The 20,833-nt window shown below is 39.7% G+C and overlaps 2 protein-coding genes across 2 annotated transcripts; both read left to right on the top strand.

Moving 5' to 3' along the window:
- The first annotated feature begins 2,443 nt into the window (after positions 1-2,443).
- LOC118833750 (olfactory receptor 7C1-like) lies at positions 2,444-3,379 on the top strand. Its single transcript, XM_036741142.1, has one exon. The coding sequence runs from the start codon at positions 2,444-2,446 to the stop codon at positions 3,377-3,379; it is 936 nt and encodes a 311-aa protein (XP_036597037.1).
- Positions 3,380-19,545: 16,166 nt separating this feature from the next.
- On the top strand, positions 19,546-20,487 carry LOC118856219 (olfactory receptor 7A5-like). Its single transcript, XM_036766377.1, has one exon. It carries the CDS (start codon positions 19,549-19,551, stop codon positions 20,485-20,487), a length of 939 nt encoding a protein of 312 aa, XP_036622272.1. The 5' UTR covers positions 19,546-19,548.
- The last annotated feature ends 346 nt before the right edge of the window (positions 20,488-20,833 follow it).

Raw genomic sequence — 20,833 nt, 5'->3', positions numbered from 1 at the left:
TCAAAATTAATAGAGGAATCATATTAGCAGAAATGTATAAGTATTTAAATTTATAAGTTTTGTAAGTATAAGTATCTAAAGTATTTTAAAGTATAAATCATTAGAATATATAAGTAGAAGTTAATAAGCATTAAGTTTATAAGTATTAAAGAACCATCCCCAAACAACTCAGGGCTACTTCTAGGACCTTGAGGGGAAAGACAGTCTGAGTGTGGGTTAGGATAGTAATCTCAGAGTATATCCTACACTTGTGAAAAAGACTTGAGGATCTTAGCAGAGGATAAGCTAAGTATGAATCAGTACAGACCTTTGGCCTGGTCACAATAACCCTTCTGGTTGATACTTCTCTCTTACTGGCCATCAACCCCAACAAGGTCTTTTCTTGCTACTACCACCAACAACACCCCCAAAATGAGGAAGAAACACCTTTTCTTCATCTCCCCAACATTCTCTCTTATAGGTTTCAAGGTATCTGCCTACAATAGATATGTGTCTTCTGCTCCTACCTTTTGTGGAGTGGTAGTATTCTTTAAGTATCAGAAGGGCAAGCAAGAGGAATGAAATGTTTTCCTTAGCTTAGAGACGACATGTCAAAGAGACAAATTTAGACCTAACTTCAGAAAACAAACGAACCAGCAAACAAACTTCTTAACAAGTAAATGTTATAAAATGTGAAATGGTCTCTCTCAGGAGGTTGTGGATTCCTGCTAATGGGAGGTCTTCAAGCAGTAGTTAGATAATGACTTCTCATCCATTTCAATTCTGAGGTTCAGTGCTTCTAGAATTCTCAGAGGGATTAGCCTCCTAGATTCTGTCTTGTTACCTCAGACTGGTCCTGACTTTTCTTGTTAATATAAAAAAACACAACAGATAGCCCTGAAATTGTTTGAAGTTTTTAACTTCACCTTAAAGTCTCAGAACTAACTCTCTAGAAACACCAACCTACATCTGTCTTCCCTCTGTAGTATCACCAACCTGAGCCATGTGCTCCAGTGAGGTTTTTTAATTTTCAAAAATACATGCATCATAGGAAAGGAAGTTAAAACATACTGTCGGCTGGGATGGGCTAGAGAAGTCTGAGTTTCAAGGGAATAGAGAATGGGAGTCAAAACTGGAAGGTGTCATTGACTGGAGCTCCAAAAACGCTTTCAGGGCTGATGGAGCAGAGCCTCAGACACGTGCCCTTTCACACACAGCTCTAGGCTACCACAGGGCAGCCTTAGCAACACAGACTCACCAAATACTGGAAGGCTGAACCCGTCCACTAACAGTGATACATAGCTACAGTATATGAGAAAGGGAAAAACACACAAGCCCACCAGCACACGTTCCCCCACACACAAGACCATTACTCATTTGAAAATGATCTGGAGGTTTCCAGTGAACTATAAGCTCACTATGAATCAGCAGTGATATGGCACACAAAATAACCTAAAGAAACCCTAGTCTACATTAAAGAAGACATAGCTTCCAATGAGAAGGTGATCATCCCGTTGTCTTTGAGCATATTCTGACCTCATCTGAAATTCTGTGATTAGCTCTGGGTACCACAACTTAGAAAGGATAATTATGATCTGGAGATCATACAAGGGAGAGCAACGAGGATGGTGAAGGGCCTCTGTAGACAAGCTGAAGGAACTAGAGTTACTTGAACTAAAGAAGAGAAATCACATGTAGGATGGGCTGTATATGTAAAGAGATATGATGTGGAAGAAAAAAGAGATTTGTTCTGCAAGGACGCAGAGGGTAGAATGACAGCATTGGACAGAACTTGAAAACAGTCATGTTTTGGCTCAATAGAAAGGAAAGTGAGAGCAAACCCAGAGTGGAATAAGCTCCCTCAAGAAGCTGAGAGGTTTCCCTTCCACGGAGGTCTTCCAGGAAAGACCAGATGCCCACTTGCCAGGTATAATTTTGTGCTAGGATATTTGTGGGGTACAGTTTTGTCCTCTGTGTCCTATGAGGTCCCATCCATTTCTATGTGATTTTATGATTTCACTTGAAGAATGGATAGCCCAAAACCTCAGTCATACCAGTTAACTGTCCTATCTGCAATTGTCTGCATAAATCATCCTGCCCTGTCCATGGTATCTCCTTGTTTATCCCAGTGTGCAATTATCAGTGATGCTAAAAGCAAATTTGAGGTGATGTCCATAAAAGGTTCATTTATAAAAGTGGTTGCTTATATTTCAAAGACTGTCTGAACTGGAAAGAGTCTTAAAAGTCATTAGGTTCTAGTCCTTCATCTTGATGTGAGGTGCAATGTGGAAAGAGAGACTTCTCCAAGATCATAAGGGTAATAAGGGGCAAAGACAGGGACAGAACTTTGAAATTCCAAGTCAGAGCCTTGTCAGACTCAGAGTTTTTCCATTTCATATACAAGGATAATTATATTTTCATGCCATGCTCTTCTCACTTCTTTCTCAGCAGAAAAGTTAGCTCCATGGTGCCAGGAAACCAAACACAATTTACTGAATTTATCCTCCTGCGATTTTCTGAAAAACCAGATCAGCAGGGGCCACTCTTCGGGCTGTTCTTGGGCCTGTATTTGGTTACGGTTGTTGGAAACCTGCTCATAATGCTGGCCATTGGCTCTGACTCTCACCTCCACACTCCCATGTACTTCTTCCTTTCCAACTTCTCCTTTGTGGATATCTGTGTGGTATCCACCACAGTTCCCAGGATGTTGGTGAGCATCTTGACACAAAACAATGCCATCCCCTATGCTGACTGTCTTGCCCAGATGTGCTTCTTTATTGTTTTTGCCTGTGTGGACAATTTTCTCCTCACTGCAATGGCCTATGACCGTTTTGTGACTATCTGTCACCCTCTACGTTATGCAGCCATCATGAGCTCTTGGCTCTGTGGCCACCTGGTGCTGCTCTCCTGGATAATAAGCTTTCTAGACTCCTTACTTCATAGTCTGATGGTAACATGGATCTCCTTCTGCACAGACCATGAAATTCAGCACTTCTTCTGTGATCTTCCTGAGGTTCTAAAACTCTCTTGTTCTGACACTCTCATCAATTATGTCTTGATATATTTTATTAATGTGCCGCTGAGTGTTCTTCCTCTCACTGAGATCCTTTTCTCCTATAGTCAGATTTGTTTTTCCATTTTGAAAGTCCCATCTTCTCAGGGTAAGTATAAAGCCTTTTCTACCTGTGGGTCTCACCTCTCTGTTGTTTCTTTATTCTGTGGCAGAGGGTTTGGAGTATATTTGAGCTCCTCTGCTAATCACTCTTCCTGGAAGAGCACAGTTGTCACAGCAATGTATGCTGTGGTCACTCCCATGTTGAACCCTTTCATCTATAGTGTAAGGAATAAGGACATAAACGATGCCCTTAGAAGGCTCATTAGCAGAATTGCTTTCTCTTAGTGATGGGGTTCACTCCTGACCCTAAGAACAGGGCACAAATAACTTGGTGGGAAAATATTGGAAGGCAAGAATGGTGGATTCCTCAGTTCTCTCTCCCAGTCAAATCCATCCTTCATTTAGCCACTAAAGTGACTTTCCTAAAGTACAGGTCTGCCCTGTCAACTATGCCAAGCAATTCGCTATTGCCTCCAGGATAAAATAAAAATCCTCTGTTTGATATTGCAAACCTTCATAAGCTAATCTCTTTCTACCTTTTCACTTTTCTAATACCTTACTTCATATCATGTACTCTTACCTCTGGCAAGCTCTTTGCCATTACGTGAACAAGACACTCCATTTCTTAGCTCCGAGTATTTTGTCAGGCTGTTCCCCATTTCTGGAATACTCTCTGTGCTCAGCTCCACCTTCTGGACTCTTTTGTTTCAAGTCACAAATTTTTAAAAACTCTGATTTTATTGGAAGCCTTTCCCAACCACTCTTAGTTCTAGTACCTTCGTTCTGTTAATGATTTCCTAGTAATCCTGTATATCTGTTTGCATATTATCTCCCCCACTAGATTGTGAGATCCTTGAGGTCAGGGACTATTTTCCCCTTATTTTGTGTCTTCAAAGCTTAGTAGAGTGTGTGGCAAAAATTAGGTGCTTAATAAATGTTGGCTGAAGAATCTCAAAGTCTCTACCTTTCTGGCTCACTCTGCTCTTGTTGACTATAAATGATCTTGATCTTATTCTTTGTGTCACTGTGTTTGGTGTTTCCACCATAACTACATCTGCCTGAACACCTCCTGCTTCTTCAGGATATTTTCCAGCTCAAAAAAGTGCTATAAATGGAGTGAAAAGATAAGATTTAGTCCTCAGCCTAGCATTGTAAGCTGTGTGCCCTTGGCCAAGTTACTTAGTATTTTATCCCTCAATTTCATCATTTCTGAAATGGGGAAAAGACCTGCCCTGAAAACCTGAAATTTTTTCTCTATACATCAAATCAAATATTGAATATGAAAGCATCTTGTAAACTGTGAACTATTATGTAGCTTCAGAAAAGAAAGTAAAAATTAGAGAATATCAATATGGGATATCATCCTTGGTAGTCCAGGTCCCAGCTCTTCCATGACTTTGGAGACGGTCATTATGAGTAGCTGTGGTTAAAAGAATTCATTACATGGTGGCCAGCCCTCTTGCGATGACCCTTTTTCTCCTTTGCCTGATGCTATAGATAAAGTCTTTCTAGTTTAGTTGGACCTGGAAAAACTGGGGATCTGATATCATAGCCTCTGAGAACCTGTGATCAACTCCATTTGACAATGAGACATTGGATGGGTACATCTGTCCAAAATCCAATTGCTTTTGTGATCATCTTGGTCATCATTACTCCCAAACATAGATCTGACCATTTCACTATTGTGCTTAAGATTCTTCATGGGTTCCCTATTATTGTTAGGTTAAAGTTTCATCTTCTGTGACATTTACAATCCTTCATAAACCAAGTCCAACATATGTTCTTCCTCTGATTTCACATGACCGCCCCAACATAGTCTGCATTCTAGTAAAATTCACCTCCTTGTAATGATGTTCCATGTCTCCCCTCAGAGCCTTTACAAAAGCTCTTTCCCAGGCATGGAAGAGAAGGGAGCCCATACTCATTTCTATATCTTCAGTTCTCAGCTCCATTTATGGCTGAGTTCAAGTGCTAACTCCAATAACAATTCCTGATTTCCCCAGTTGTTAGTACTATCACCCATTCCCACAAATTTGCTGCATAATATTTGTTTATTTGTGTACATCTTAATTTTTCCTGGCCCTGTGGAAAGTAAACTGTTACAGGATGGAGACTGATACATATTTGTTTTTGCATCCAAAGCACCTAACTCAACACCTGGGACAGTGTAGACATTTAATGAATGCTTGATAAGAATTGACTCATCCTTACCTCTCTTTTTTATGAATTTCAAACTCCTAGGAGAAATCTGGGAGGCCTTCTACCCCAACTTCTTATGAAATAATCCTCTTTAGATCAAAAATGTCCCTGAAAAAAAAAGGATCATCCATCTTTTGCTTGAACTCTTTCAGTTAGAGGAAACTTCTTACCCAATAATTGGCCATTCTCACTATTAGACTCACTGCTTCACTTGTGAGAAAATTCTTCATTAGACTGAGTAAAAATCTGCCTCCCTGTAACTGCTACTTATTGTCACTAATGTTACCCTCAGAGGTTATATATGAAAAGCAAAAAGAACATCATTGGATGCATAAATAGAAATAGTTTTGTCATTATATGCAATAATGGCTGATTGGACAGAAAAAAAGAATTAGATAAGTTCCTTAAGCAGATCATATTGCATGGGTATGGTATTATAGTAAGGGCATACTTCCACTCATTGGATATCTGCTTGAATTTTTTATTTTCCAATCTCATCCACCCTCCTTTTGCATCTTTAGTCTTTCCTTCTATACTGCCACCTTGGCTTCTGCTTACAAACATGCTCAATTCTCCACTGCCCAAAAGAAACCTCCTCCTGACCTATTATCTTAAGCTAAGCACTAACCATTTCCTTTAAAAATTAAGGTCCACTTAATTACCTCTCATTCACTCACTATCTATGCCCATGCAATCCAACATTTATGTTCACAATTCTACTGAAATTCCTCTCTCAAAGTCACCAAATCTGAGATTTTGTCTTACTTAATCAGTCCTCATTTTTGGCCATGCCCTCCTTTTCACTCCGCTTTTTTTGGGCACAGCTCTGTTGGTTCTCCTACATCTCTGATTGATCCTTGTCTGTTTGATTCCCAGGGTCCAGCTTCTACTCCTGGCCTCACACTTCATTGCAGGCATTCTGCCCAAGTTTCTGTGCTTAGACTCATCATTTCTCCCTCTATGAAAACTGAGACCTGGGAATGACCTTACCTTAAAAAGGCCAAGGTCCCCCACTGCATCTAGGGCCATGACCAGTCATCTTGACCTATGGCTTGCCATTGGATTCAGATGACTATGGAAGAGGGGTGAGGCTCTGCCTCACTTAAATCCAATTCTTGTGTAAGTCAAGATATCACCCTCCTGATGTCATTGGTCCTCTTCTATAAGGAAGGATGAACCTATGCTCTGTCTATTGGTGACTTCATTCATTCGATATCAGAGAATCACAGAATTTTGCATTTGGAAGAGACCTCAGAAACTATCCCATCCCGAAAAGAAGTAAACCCCTCTATAACAAACCCAATAAACCTTTAATTTTATGCTCGAAGCTTTCTAATGAACAGTCTAATGGGCAGAGTGGCCACCCACTCCACTTTGGGAAAATTTTAATTAGATGGAAATTTTTCTTAACATCAAAACTAAATGTGCCTCTTTGCAACTTTCAACCTTTGACTCTGGTGAACACTGATGCTTCCCTATAGACTCAACTAGACCAAGTCTAACCTCTCTTCCATATGACAGCTATTCAAATACTTTAAAATGGCTATTGTGTCCCAATTGAGTCTTCCCTTCAACAGGCAAAATATACCCAGTTCCATCCATCAGTCCCAATATGACATGGATTCAAGGCCTTTTACCATCTTGCTTGCATGCTCTCCAACTTGTCAATGTCCTTCTGGAACCATGGTGTCCAGAATGAAACATAATATTCGTGTTAAGGTCAGATGACAGTAGACAACAGAGAGATGGCCACATCCTTATTCTTGCAATTTATGCCTCTCTTCATGCAACCCAAGATTGCATTAGACCTGGCAGTTGCCATGTCTTATCCCTCAATTCATATCGAGTTTGTAGTGCACTAAGACCTTAAGGTCTTTTTTCTCAGACCTTCTGCTATCTATTTATGATTCTCCCATCTTGTACCTGGAAAATTGAAATTTTGTAACCAGATATAAGATTTTACATCTATCCCTACTGAATTTCATCTTAGAAGATTCAGTCCAATGGTATAAACTGTCAAACTCTTTTTGGGTTTGTCTGTTTTCATCCAGTGTGTTAGTAATCCTTGGCAGCTTTGTGTGTCATCTGAAGATTTGATGACCTTTACCCAAACCAGTGATAAAAAAAATGGCACAAGGCCAGCACAGATGCGTAGACAATCTAGTGAAGACTTCCTGCCATCCACTGAACCATTAACAACAAGATGTTGCAGTGGATAGAGCAGGTGACTTAGAGTCAGGAAGACCTAAGTTCAATCATGCCTCAGACCCTTACTACCTGTATGTCCTGAGTCAAACAACATAACCTCTTGTGCCTCAGTTTCTTCATCTCTAAAATGAGGATTACAAATGGCACCTACCTCACAAAATTTTTTGAGGACTAAAACAACATATTAAAGTGACATATTATATTAATATTAATTAAATAATATCTGTAAACTACTTTGCAAAATACCAAGCACTATATAAAGCTAACCAACATAATGACTACTCAGGGAGTCAGAAGATTACATAGGTCCTAATCCTTGTGTGTACCCCTGAGTCTGCATTTCACTACCTTATCTGCAAAAATAGAATTAGATATTTTATCAAATGTTCCTTCCTATAACTTACAAAAACTCTTACTTCCATGGCTTTTTAAAATTCTGATTTTTGTATTGGTATAACTTCCCAACATTTCTAGACTAGGTTTTTATTTAAAATTTCTGCATTTCCTTGTGTCAAATACAGGGCTCTGTTCATAGCATTCGTACATTAAATGTTTGTTGAAATGCATTGAGTCCCCCAGTGTCTGAATGAGAATTTAGGTTCAGTGGGTCGTGTTCCGAATCTAGTCAGAAAGTCCTGAGTTTAAATCTGGTCTAAAACAAGGATGACTCTGGGCAATTCATTTAGATGCTTTCTGCGTCAGTTTCTTCATCTGTAAAATGGGGCTAATAATTGTAGCTGCCTCCTAGGATTGTTGCAAAGATCAAATGAAACACTACTTATAAAATGCTTTCTTAAAGTGCTATAAAATCCTATCTATTATTATTGATATTAAGTATTCTATAAGTTAGACTCAGAAGCTGTGACTGAAAGCAGTTAAGTGATTGCCCAGAGTCACACAGTTAAATAAGTGTCTACAGTAGGATAGGTCTTCCTGACTCCAAGTCTAGTAGTTTTTTTATTTGTGCATAAGTTGGATTTCAGTGAGGCAGAGTTGCACAAAGTCATTGGCCTCACTCTCTCCACCAGAGGCATCACAGTCCAGTGGCAGGACAGAATCAGGACAACTGGGGATGACTCAAGATGCAAGGGATGACTTTGGTGTCTTCAATGTCTAACCAAGCTGTAAGTGCTCTGCAGTGCCTGCTTTACCTGCCTTCATGGCCATTGCAATAAATTGTACTCATCTACCCATTCCCCCAGGGGAAGTCTTCACATGTTTGGAGTAGATACTCCACTGACTCAGCAATGGGTTTGAGACCCCTTGGTTACACTCAACCTGGATTAGCAGTCTGCCAAAACATCTTATCAGAGTGTGGCCGCTGTGCATGCCACAGCTTCTTGGAGCCACAGGTGAGTGTTGGGCGGAACAGATGGACACCAAAGGTGGAAAGCAGCCATGACACAAGAGGTATCAGTCCTCCCTGAACACACCCTACACCCCCTACTGTTCTACTTTCTATGCTTCCAGGCTACCTGAGTAAATGAATCAGAATTGGTAAGCAATAATAAAAAACCTGGATCACTCACTTCACCCAGACTATGCTTATGGAACACTTCTTACAGGAACCTTATGCCTCCATTGATAATCATGACCTTAAGGATAATAGCAAATGACCAACAAAGATGGAAGACTGACATTTTCTCTGATCTTCACAAACTATCAGAACTCTCCAAAATTGAAATTATGCTCTAAAGATAAACCAACTTTAGCTACTTCCACGATCTAAAGCACCAGTAACCCAAAAGAAACTTAAAAAACCAGTGAACTAAGGACCAACTCAAGCTCAACCAGTGCCCTATTCTCCACCATGCTACCAGCAATTAGGTTGACATCCTATGTATTTGTAACAAAACTCAATCCCACATTCTAGTCCCTTCTGCTTCTTTCTGGTGCTAAGCAGATACAGGCTCCAAGGAGTGGAAGTTTGCATGGGCCTCTGTAACCTGTGCCATGACATTTTCCGATGCTACAAAAGATCCCTGTAGGAGGGCATAGAAAACCAAGGGGACAAAGGAGGACATGTGTCTGGGCTTGAAATAGAACACAACTCCATTCTCCAATACCACAAAGGTCAAAACTCCAATTGACAGAAATCAACCCTCACTGCAGTAGCATTAGTACGTAAATAATCTGTACTTCAGAGGCAGAGAAGTATGGAATAGAGGGAATGGGAAAATACAATGTGTGGGGGCTGAGTAGGCTATGTGGCATTCTACTAAGCCTGAAGAAAAGAACCCAGCATTCCACAAAAGCTACTTCTGTCACCTCAAAAGTCATTTAGGGTAGAGACCTAAGTTGGTGAACTGTGAATTGCTCAAGGTGGGAAGAGGTTATGATGCTTTGAGATCTAACTCCTAAGAAAATCACCATCAGAGGGGAGAGAGTAAGAAAGCGAGCAATGGGAGAAAATAAGAGGAAAAATACTAAAATTATCAAAGTTCTCGTGAAGAAGAAATCTGAAATATCTCAAACATAAATGGATAAATCAATAAGGAAAACATTAACAATAAAGCAAAATAAGACCTCCAGATACAGCAAATGAAATCAAGGCCCTATGAATAAATACTGCAAGAAAAAATGATAAAATGACCACACTTGATGAGGCAGAGCATCCTGTTGAATTTGAGAACATGGAACCACAACAGACACTTCCTGAATCTTTTCGTACTTTTTCAATTTGTTAATCAGTTGTGCTGATTTTTTCCTCTTCTTTTGCTTTTTTTTGTCTGTAAAAACACTTTCTTACATGAAATGGCTCTCTCAAGGGTTGTGTAGTGATATGGGAAGAATATAATTATGTAAAAAAGAGAAGTTATCAATAAAAACTTATTCAAAGGGAAAATAAAACAAGATAAATATTGTTTATTTGGATATTAGCCAAGCATTTGACAAAATCTATAATTCCAGTATACGGGATTTTATCAATAGATTGCTACCTGATCAACTTGATGAACTTATGGGAGAAAAACCCTTTATTTTGTACTTGATGAACATTTCCCCAGATCCAGTGTACATGCCTCTTTGTAACTTCTGGAGAGGACAATAGATACCTTATTAAGTCTCTGTAGCTGTGTGTTTTGCAAAGTGTGGGTGCCTTTGACTTTTTGGAGAAAGGACTCTTATCAAGAAGCATCACTCCTTACAGTGGCACACAAAAAGGAATTTTAATTGAGGACCTCGGAGAGATAGAAATATGCTTGCCTACATGACTTCAGAGGAAAGTTCCTAAACCCTGAGTTTCCTGGTTAGAGGAGGGAGGTGATAGTTCTTAGGCTATGGGATTCCAGAATCTAGCTAAAGAAGGGGAATTCCAAAGGCAGTGGAGGCTGTAATACTACATTTAAGAGTTTAAGCATAGGGTCTAAGTTTGCCTCCAGTCACCCTTAACAGGGCGGTAAGAAAAGATAGTTTTTGCTTTCAGTGACAACAAGTTCCTCTAATCTGGGGAACTTCCAAACTCTGAAAATAGCAAGAAATGCTAATTTATCCATTCAACTCAAAAGCTCCTTTCATAGTAAAGCACAACTCACAGTAAAACCAAAACAATGTCCATCTTTCCTCCCTGTTCTTTGCTTTAATTAAGATTTTGTAACCCTGTTTGCATCAAAAATCTCTTTGGCATTCTGATAAAACCCATGAACCTTTTCTTAGGATGATGTTTGTTGCCAAAATTCATAATTGAAGTGAATGTTAAATTTCAGTGAGTGGTCAGTGAAAATAAATATGTAATTTTTCCTGATGAGAGTTCAAAATCCACCTGAAATGTATTGCTGGAATAATTATGGATACATGTTAAGAAACCATTCTCACTGGAGAGGCTGTGAGAAGGCAATTAGGTTCCTCCCTGAGAGGCTTCCCCTCTCTACAGCAGTAGGTGCAATTCAAGAGCAATAAGGCCCAATAGCTCTTCACAAAACATTAGGATTCAAGTCTCTTTATTGACCTATAGGAGTCAGCAGCACCACAGACTTGCCGAACAATCATCAAAGCAATAGCTCTTTTTCAATGAGAAAGTTTTCAGTGAAGATGCTAAAGATTCAGCTATCTCAAATGAAAGGCTTCTGTTTTCAGCCCTTGTTTTCTTGCAACTCCTTCTGCACTTAGCTTACTCTCCTTGCTTCTCCTATCCCTTCTGAGATTTTCTTCTTAAAACTACTTCTCTGACTTTTTATATTTTCTCATTAATTTTATATATATGAATGTATGTATATTTTGATATATACATATATATGTATATATTTCAAATGAAGATCTGCCTTAGCTCCCTCCCACCTCTTCCCATTCCAAAATCCTCTGTTACAAACATAGATAAAACAATTTTTATATTGAGTAATACTGGGGTCAAGGGTCATGGCCAATGTGCTGGGTTCATCACCTTTCTATCAGGAGGTAACTGGCCTCTTTCATCATGAGTCCTCTTGAATTGTGGTTAGTTATTGCATCAAACAGACATCAAAGGCTTTCAAAGTTGTTTGTTCTAACAATACTGCTGTTTTGTATAGAATGTTATTCTGATTCTGCTCACTGCATCTTGAATCACTTCATACAACTGATCCCAAATTTCTCTGAAACAATCCCTTTCAACACCATGTATACCAGAATTCAATAAATATACCATCAGAGTCATATATATTCCTATTCAGTCCTTTACTAATAGATGGTCACCTTTTCAGTTTTCAATTTTTACCCCTACAAACTAAACTGCTATTATATATATAGATAGATAGATAGATAGATAGATAGATAGATAGATAGATAGATAGATGGATGGATATAGATATATATATATTACTAGCCCCATTTTATAGGTGAGCAAACTGAGGCAGAGGTTACATGACTTGCCCAGGGGTCCCCAGAGAGGTAATGTCTAAGGCCAGATTTAAACTTAGGTTTCTTGACTCTGGGCTTGGTGCTCTACCTCCTACACCATCTATTACCACTAATGAATGCTCTCACAAGAGAAGAGATTATCCATAAAGGAAGATCTAGATTTTAGAATGAGTATCACTTCCAAGGATTTGGTACTTAGAGAGGCCACTTATTTGGCCTCAGGAAAAGGGGAATCAGAACTCTTTAGGAGTGGGGGAGGGGGCAGGTAGAAAAGTGGAAAAACATGGATCCAAAGAAAAGATATTGAGGCAGATATTGAGGCAAAGGCAAAGGTCAATAAGGAAGGGTCATAAGAAAGGGTTATGGGAAAATTCCTACCATGTAGCAATCCAATACCTATCATTTTGGCAATTCAGGGTGGTCTCTGGACACCATCACACAATTATAACAATAATAACAATAGGAAAAAATATCAATAAAAGGTGTATAAAGATATTTAGATTGCTAGTTCCTTTTAAATATATTTTATTTGATCAGCACAAAAACTGTGTATTATAGGGTTTATTATCAACATTTTATTGATTCAGAAACTGAGACTCAGATAGCTTAAATGACTTGCCCACAGAAGCAAACCTAGTAAGTATTCAAACCCAAATATTTCTAATCAAAACTGCTCTGTCCTCTGTACCAAACTCCTTCTAATGATGACTTAGAAGGACTAAAAAATTATTGATGATTTATGAATTGAAATGAATTGATTTAAATTGAATTATGAAAGAAGTTTGATTAGTTGAACAAATTTTCAATGTTAAGCTTTACAATGGTAATGTAAATTTGAAGCGGTTCCCATCCATTAATAGGCCCACAAGACCTGCTTAAGTCACATGGAAGCCTGAGTCACATACAGCCTGTGGTAGGAGGAGCTTGCTGAACAGGTGGAATAGGAAGGGTGGAGCAGGAAGTGCGGAGCAGAATGGAGGAAATTGGTCAGAGCACTTAGAGCTGAGGGAGAGAGAGGAAGCAAGCAGGCAGCTAGCTTGTGAGTTTTTGTTGGTGGGAAGGCCAGAGCAGGGGGAAGGCTTTGGGATGGCAGTGCCCCCTGCATTGTTATTGTGTATGGATTTCTTTGTCACTGTGATGGGTTTGGCTTTCTGGTGTTTGAATAAATGTTTTGGTTCTGTCATCCGTATAGACAGTCAGTTATATTTTGTGATTCAGACCTACAGCAGGTTATTCATGCTTGGCATCAGTGATGTGAATATCGCATTGGTGATAGAAGCTTTTAATGGAACATTTCAGAGGGTTTTTATCAACAACTCTGAAGGCCTTATGGTGAAAAAATACTATCCCCACAGAGAAAAAACTGATGGAAGCTGAATACAGATCAAAGCATTCTTTTTAAACTTTCTTTATTTTTCGTAGGCATTTTAGGGGGAGGTCTTTTTCTTTTATAACATGAATAACATGAAAATCTGTTTTGCATGATTACACATTTACAGCCAAAAAAAGATTTTGACCAGTTATAAAACTGAGCTGATCTAATTAGATGAACTTTAATAAGAATAAACTTATGTTCTTAGACATGAGTTAGGAAGGAAATAACAGACAATATGTATGAAGACTATTAAAGAACTATAGATGTTTGTTCTGAAGAAAAGACTTTAGGTGGACATGACAGCTATCTTTATGGGTTTGAAATTATCTCGTATGGAAGAGTGATTGGACTTGTGCTGCTTGGCCCCAGAAGATGCAATGAGGAAAAATGAGGGAAACCCACAAGGAGGATCATTTTGGCTCAGCAGAAGCAAAAACTTTCTTGCAATTAAAGCACTACAACAGTAGAATGGCATGCCCTGGGAAAGAGTGGGGTCCTTCCTGGGAACATAGTAGATGCTTCAGATTGGACTGAAGAGCCTCTGAGGGACTTTCCTGCTCAAGATCTCCAGGGTTTGGTAACTTCATGTGTGATATTGCACAGCTCTCACTGGTAAGAAGACTTCTGCCATAGTTTCCTGACCCACAGGGAGTTGAGCTGTTCAGGGATAGGAAATGCAATGATATGGTTTTTCTAATAAAGAGTTTGGGGAATTGAGCCTCTTAGGCACTAGAACTTTTAAATATTCTTCCTGTTCTTTCACAGGACCAGATACCAGCTATCTCAGGTCAGGAGGGTGTCTACTTATGCCTCCCAGAGATATCAATTCAACTGCCTGAAACTCCTCACATTTTCTGGAACCCAAAATATCTGTCTTTCTTGGCCTCCATTCCAAGAGATAATCAGCCAAACTTGTCCTGTTGGTTATGTTCACTAACTGATTGGATGTAGTAAGGGTTGTGAAGGAAAAGAGTAAAAGAAGTGGGAAGAAAGGGAAAAGAGAAGCAGCCTGTTGTTGCTCAGAAATTCGAGGAGATTCTACCGAACCCAGCACCAATTAAATTGTAGCCTAATCTAGTCTGTAGAGCAAGACAAGCAGAGTCTACTTGAAAGCCCAGACAGAGTTCAGTCCAAGACCAAGTTTGGAGGAAAAACAAGGGAAAGTAGAATAAGCCCGGTACTCTGAGTGCTATTCTGGTTTCATCCTTGCCAATAAGAATTTGGTCTAATTATTTTCATTCTTGGGCCCTGAGCCATAAAATGGTGATCAAAAATTCCTTGTTGACTTCATGGTGGCTTTTTGTGAGAGTCAAAGGAGATCATCTTTGTGGAATTTTTGGTGACCTTAAGTTATCTGAGAGAGATGCATTTTTATTTTTGTCACAATAGCAGAGATATGGGTCTGATGTGGCTGAACCCATCTCAGCCAAGAGTAATCCGAAAACCAGGAACAATCTTTAGCCAGAGGTAAGTCTCAGATGCCCTAATAAAAAGCTTAGTAAAGACAGAGGGCTATGCCCCTAATCCCAGATAAAAGGTACTTGGCTACGGTAAGGCCCTTGCATATAAACTGTAGATGACTCCTGTGATTCTACAGACCTGTGAAAGGCACTATATGCTGACCTTATTACTAAGGGCACAAGTCGCAAGAGTAGGGAGTGTGGATAAGGGCATGGGAGGGAATGGAAGGACTTCCTACACTAATGACAGCTGATTGGTAGGCTGAAACCAATTCCTATGATTTGAAGGTAGTCAAAAATATAGGGAACTTTCAGAGGATGGGCTGGAATTCCTAGGGAGACTGTCAGGAAAAAATATATGTTAAGGCAACAGTCAGAGAATCTATAGTATTTGGAGTATGGTCCATCAATGTACCTAGATGTCTGGTTATCCCTTTTATAGACATTATTATATGATGTGAGAATGATCCCTGCAATGTATATGCACTTTCCTTAGATTTTCTTAAATTCAGCAGGGGCAGTTGCCTCTTTGATTCACACATCTCTTCCTACTGTCCGCTACCAATTATCCTAATATAATTTTTATTGATTATATGATCTCTTATTCACATTATCCATTTGGTCTTTTTTCCTTCTCTCTTTCTGCCTCTGATAGGAGTTAGACCAGATGGTCTGAAATTCTGATTTCTTATTCCTGATTCTATTATATTCCTCTCTCCAAATCTCCATCCTTTCTGTAGTCTATTCCTATCCCTATTTCTCTGCACCCTCAGAATTTTGCTGAAGACACAAGGACAAAAATCAACTTATGAAAAGTAACCAGTATTTTTTTGAGTTCTACTATGAGGAACTATTCCTATCCAGGAAGTATTTGGTACCAGGTTGTTTAATGGTCTACAGAACAACCATACTGTGAACTAGAGACAAAGATCAATCATCATTTAGTTGTTTCATTTATCTGCCTCCAAGGCTGTGGGGATGTGGGGATGATTAGGCTGTGGGAAGAGAGACAGAAAAGGGAGCCAAAAAAGGGTAGAAAGGTTTTAAAGAACAGGTAAGACTTGATCAGTGATATCATGATCCAGGAGATAACTGCTTTCAAATATTTGAAGGATGGCTATGAAAAAGATAAGGTGTGCTTTTCAGAGAGGAGAACTATGAATCATGCCTGGAAGTTGCAAAAAAACTCAACCTAGTAGAAGGAAAAAGTTCCTAAAAAATATAGCACTATGACTCTACCAGAATCACAGGCAGACATTACACCATGCCTAGGGGGTTTCAGGAAGGGGAGAAAAGGACCATGAGGGAAAGGACTTCCACATGCTGTGCTACCCCTTTGCAGAAACTACTCTCTGACTTTGGTCCCACTTTCCCCTGCATGATCTCTGTACTTGTAGGAGAATATATCACAGTTGTTTTTTGTTTTCTTTGGATGGATGGGTTATTTTACACAAACTGTCGCTAGGCAACCTTAGTAAAAATACCCCTCTAGAAACCAATTAAAGATGTCTAAAACATATGAACTCAAAATTAATAGAGGAATCATATTAGCAGAAATGTATAAGTATTTAAGTTTATAAGTTTTGTAAGTATAAGTATTTAAAGTATCATAAAGTACAAATCATTAGAGTATATGAGTGGAAGTTAATAAGCATTAACTTTATAAGTATTAGAGAACCATTCCCAAGCCCCTCAGGGCTACCCATAGGACCCTGAGGGGAAAAATAGTCTGACTGTGGGTTGGGAGAGTAATCTCAGAGTCTATTCTACACTTGTTAAAAAGATTTGAGGATCTCAGCAGAGGATAAGCTAAGTATGAATCAGGACAGACCTTTGGTCTGGTCACGATAACCCTTTTAGTGGATACTTCTCTCTTACTGGCCATCAACCCCAACAGGGTTTCGTCTTGCTACTACCAGCAACACCCCCATAATGAGGAAGTACCTCCTTTTTCATCTGCCCATGTATTCTTTCATATAGGTTTCAAGGTATCTGCCTACAATAGATATGTGTGCCCTGCTCCTACCTTTTCTGGAGTGGTAGTTTTCTTTAAGTATTAGAAGGACAAGCAAGAGGAATGAAATGTTTTCCTTAGCCTAGAGAAGACATGTCAAAGAGACAAATTTAGACTTGACCTCAGAAAACAAACCAGCAAACAAACTTTTTAACACGTAAACGTTTGAAATTGTGAAATGGTTTCTTTCAGGAGGTTGTGGAACCCTGCTAATGGGATGTCTCCAAGCAATAGATAGACAATGACTTCTTATCTCTAAGATGAAATTAATGTATCCCCCTACTTGCTGTATTTCTGACTGTGGATTTCAAAGTCATGACTCAGTATCATTCAAAATCATTCCCCCAAGTGACCCTCCTTTTCCCATTGGTGACTTCCTTCAGGGAGTTTCCCATTGTGGGAAAGAGCTCAGGTTTGTCCTTCTTTGTTATCCTCCTGTCTGTGCCTCTGTCTCCACGCTCTGTCATCATGCCCCTATACTGGTAACTTCCCTCTCCCTGCCTCACCTCCTTATTTATTGTTTTTATAACCCCAGCACTTAGCACAGTGTATGTCACAGTAAATTTTTCATAAATGCATATTGCCTACCCAACCATGTAGGAAGAGCTCAGTATGTTCTTTTCATACTTACATCACATGTAGTGATGTAGGGAGAATTCTTATGTAGCTATAAGTTGGACTAAATGACTTCTGGGGTCCACTTCAATTCTGAGGTTCAGTGCTTCTAGAATCTTCAGAGAGATTAGCCTTCTAGAAATTCAATCTCTTTTACTCAGACCGGCCCTGACTTTTCTTGCTAATATAAAAAACACACCAGGTAGCCCTGAAATTCTTTGAAGCTTTTACCTTGACCCATAAGTTTTAGAACTGACTCCATTCTCCTTAGAAACACCAACCAACATCTGTCTTCCATCCACAATATTATTAGCCTGAGCCATGAGCTCCAGTGAGGTTTGTTATTTTCAAAAATATATGCATCACAGGAAAGGAACTTAAAACATACTGTCAGCTGAGGTGGACTATAGAAGTCTGAGTTTCAAGGCACTAGAGAATGGGAGTCAGAACTTGAAGGTGTCATTGACAGGAGCTCCAAAACCTTTTTTGAAGGCTGATGGAACAGAGCCTCAGTGACATGTGCTTTCATATACACAGCCCTAGGCTATCACAGGGGAGACTTAGCAACACAGGATAACCAAATACTGGAAGGTTGAACCAATCCACTGCCATCTATGTGTAGTTACAGCATATGAGAAAGGGAAAAACATACAAGCCCCTCAGCACATGTTCCCCCAACACACAAGACCATTGCTCATTTGAAAATGATCTGGAGGTTTCCAGTCAGCAGTGATATGGCAGACAAAACAACCTAAAGAAAACTTAGCCTACATTAAAGAAGACATAGCTTCCAATAAGAAGGTGATCATCCCATTGTCTCTGACCACAGTCAGACTTCATCTGAAATTCTGTGTTTAGTTCTTGATATCACAACTTCAAAAGGACATTGATGATCTGGAGAGGATGCAAGGAGAGCAACCAGGATGGTGAAGGGCCTGTGTGGACAAGCTGAAGGAACTAGAGTTACTTGAACTAAAGGAGAGAAAACATATGTAATACGTTCTGCAAGGACTCAGAGAGTAGAATGAGACCATTGGATAGAACTTGAAAACAGTCTTATTTTGACTCAAGAGTAAGGAAAGTGAGAGCAAAGCCAGAGTGGAATAAGCTCCCTCAGGAAGCTGAGAGGTTTCCCTTCCATGGAGGTCTTCAAGGAAAGGCTAGATGCACACCTACTGGGTATATTTTAGTGTCAGGATTTTCATGGGGTACAGTTTTGTCCTGTGTGCCCTATAAGGTCACTTCTATTTCTGTATCCTATGAGGTCACTTTAATTTTTATGTGATTTTAGGATTTCAGTTGAAGAATGGACAGCCCAAACCCTCAGTCATACCAGATCACTCTCTCTCTCTCTCTGCCATTGTCTGCAGGAATGATTCTCCCCTGCCCATTGTATCACCATCTTTATCCCAAAGCAAAATGACCATGGATGCTTAGAGAATATCTGAGTTGGGTTTCATAAAATGTTAATTTCTAAGTGTGGCTGTTCATGTTTCAAAGAGTGTTTGAACTGGAAGTAATATTTGAGGTCATTAGGTCTAAGTCCTTTGTCTTCCGTTCAGGTGGAATGTGGAAATAGTAACTTCCCCAACATCACAAAGGTAATAAGTAGCAGAGACAGGGACAGAACCAAAAATTCCAAGTCAGAGCCTGGTCAGAGTCAGACTTCTTTCCATTTCATATACAAGGATAACTGTATTGTCATGCCATGCTCTTCACATTACTTTTTCTCAGCAGAAAAATCAGTTCCATGATGCCAGGAAACCAAACACAATTCACTGAATTCATCCTCCTGGGATTTTCTGAGAAACCAGATGAGCAGGGTCCCCTCTTTGGGCTGTTCTTGGGCATATATTTGGTCACAGTGGTTGGAAACCTGCTCATAATGTTGGCCATTGGCTCTGACTCTCGCCTCCACACTCCCATGTACTTCTTTCTTTCCAATTTGAGCTTTGTGGATATCTGTGTAGTATCCACCACAGTCCCCAAGATGTTGGTGAGCATTTTGACACAGACAAAGGCCATCCCTTATGCTAACTGTCTTGCTCAGATGTACTTCTTTTTGTGTTTTGCTGGTTTGGACAATTTTCTCCTCACTGCAATGGCCTATGACCGTTTTGTGGCTATCTGTCACCCTCTACGATACACAGCCATCATGAGTCCTCGCCTCTGTGGCCAGCTGGTGCTGTTCTGCTGGATAATAAGCTTTCTAAACTCCCTTATTCACAGTCTGATGGTAACACGGCTCTCCTTCTGCACGGACCATGAAATTCAGCACTTCTTTTGTGACCTTACTGAGGTTCTAAAACTCTCTTGTTCTGACACTCTCATCAATTATGCCTATATATACATTGTTACTGGACTGCTGGCTATTCTGCCCCTCACAGGGATCCTTTACTCTTATATTCAGATCTGTTCCTCCATTTTGAAAATCCCATCTGCTCAGGGTAAGTATAAAGCATTTTCTACCTGTGGGTCTCATCTCTCTGTTGTTTCCATATTCTATGGCACAGTGTTTGGAGTATATTTGAGTTCCTCTGATACCCACTTTTCCTGGAAGAAAACAGTTGCCTCAGCAATGTATGCTGTGGTCACTCCCATGTTGAACCCTTTCATCTATACACTAAGAAATAAGGACATAAAAGAGGCCCTTAGGAGGGGCATTAGCAGAAGTGCCTCTGCTCAGTGATAGGGCTGGCTTCTGGGCCCTACAATCCAACACAGGTACTAGAGAAAATAATAGGAGGCAGAAATGTTGGATTCCTCAATTCTCTCCCCGACTCAAATCCATCCTCCATTTAGCCACTAAAGTGATTTTCCTAAAGTACAAGTCTGACCCTGGCACCCCTCCTAAGCAATGAATACCAAGGATTCCCTATTGCCTCCAGGATCAAATAAAAAAATTCTTCCTCTGGCACTCAAATCCCTTCATAATCTAGTCCTTTCTACATTTCCATTCTTCTAATACCATACTTCATACCACATAGTCTTACATCCAGTGAGCCTCTTTGCTGTTCCATGAACAAGATACATCA

Source organism: Trichosurus vulpecula, chromosome 1 (assembly GCF_011100635.1).
Source record: "Trichosurus vulpecula isolate mTriVul1 chromosome 1, mTriVul1.pri, whole genome shotgun sequence".
NCBI lineage: Eukaryota > Metazoa > Chordata > Mammalia > Diprotodontia > Phalangeridae > Trichosurus > Trichosurus vulpecula.
This window is presented reverse-complemented; position numbering and strand designations above follow the sequence as displayed.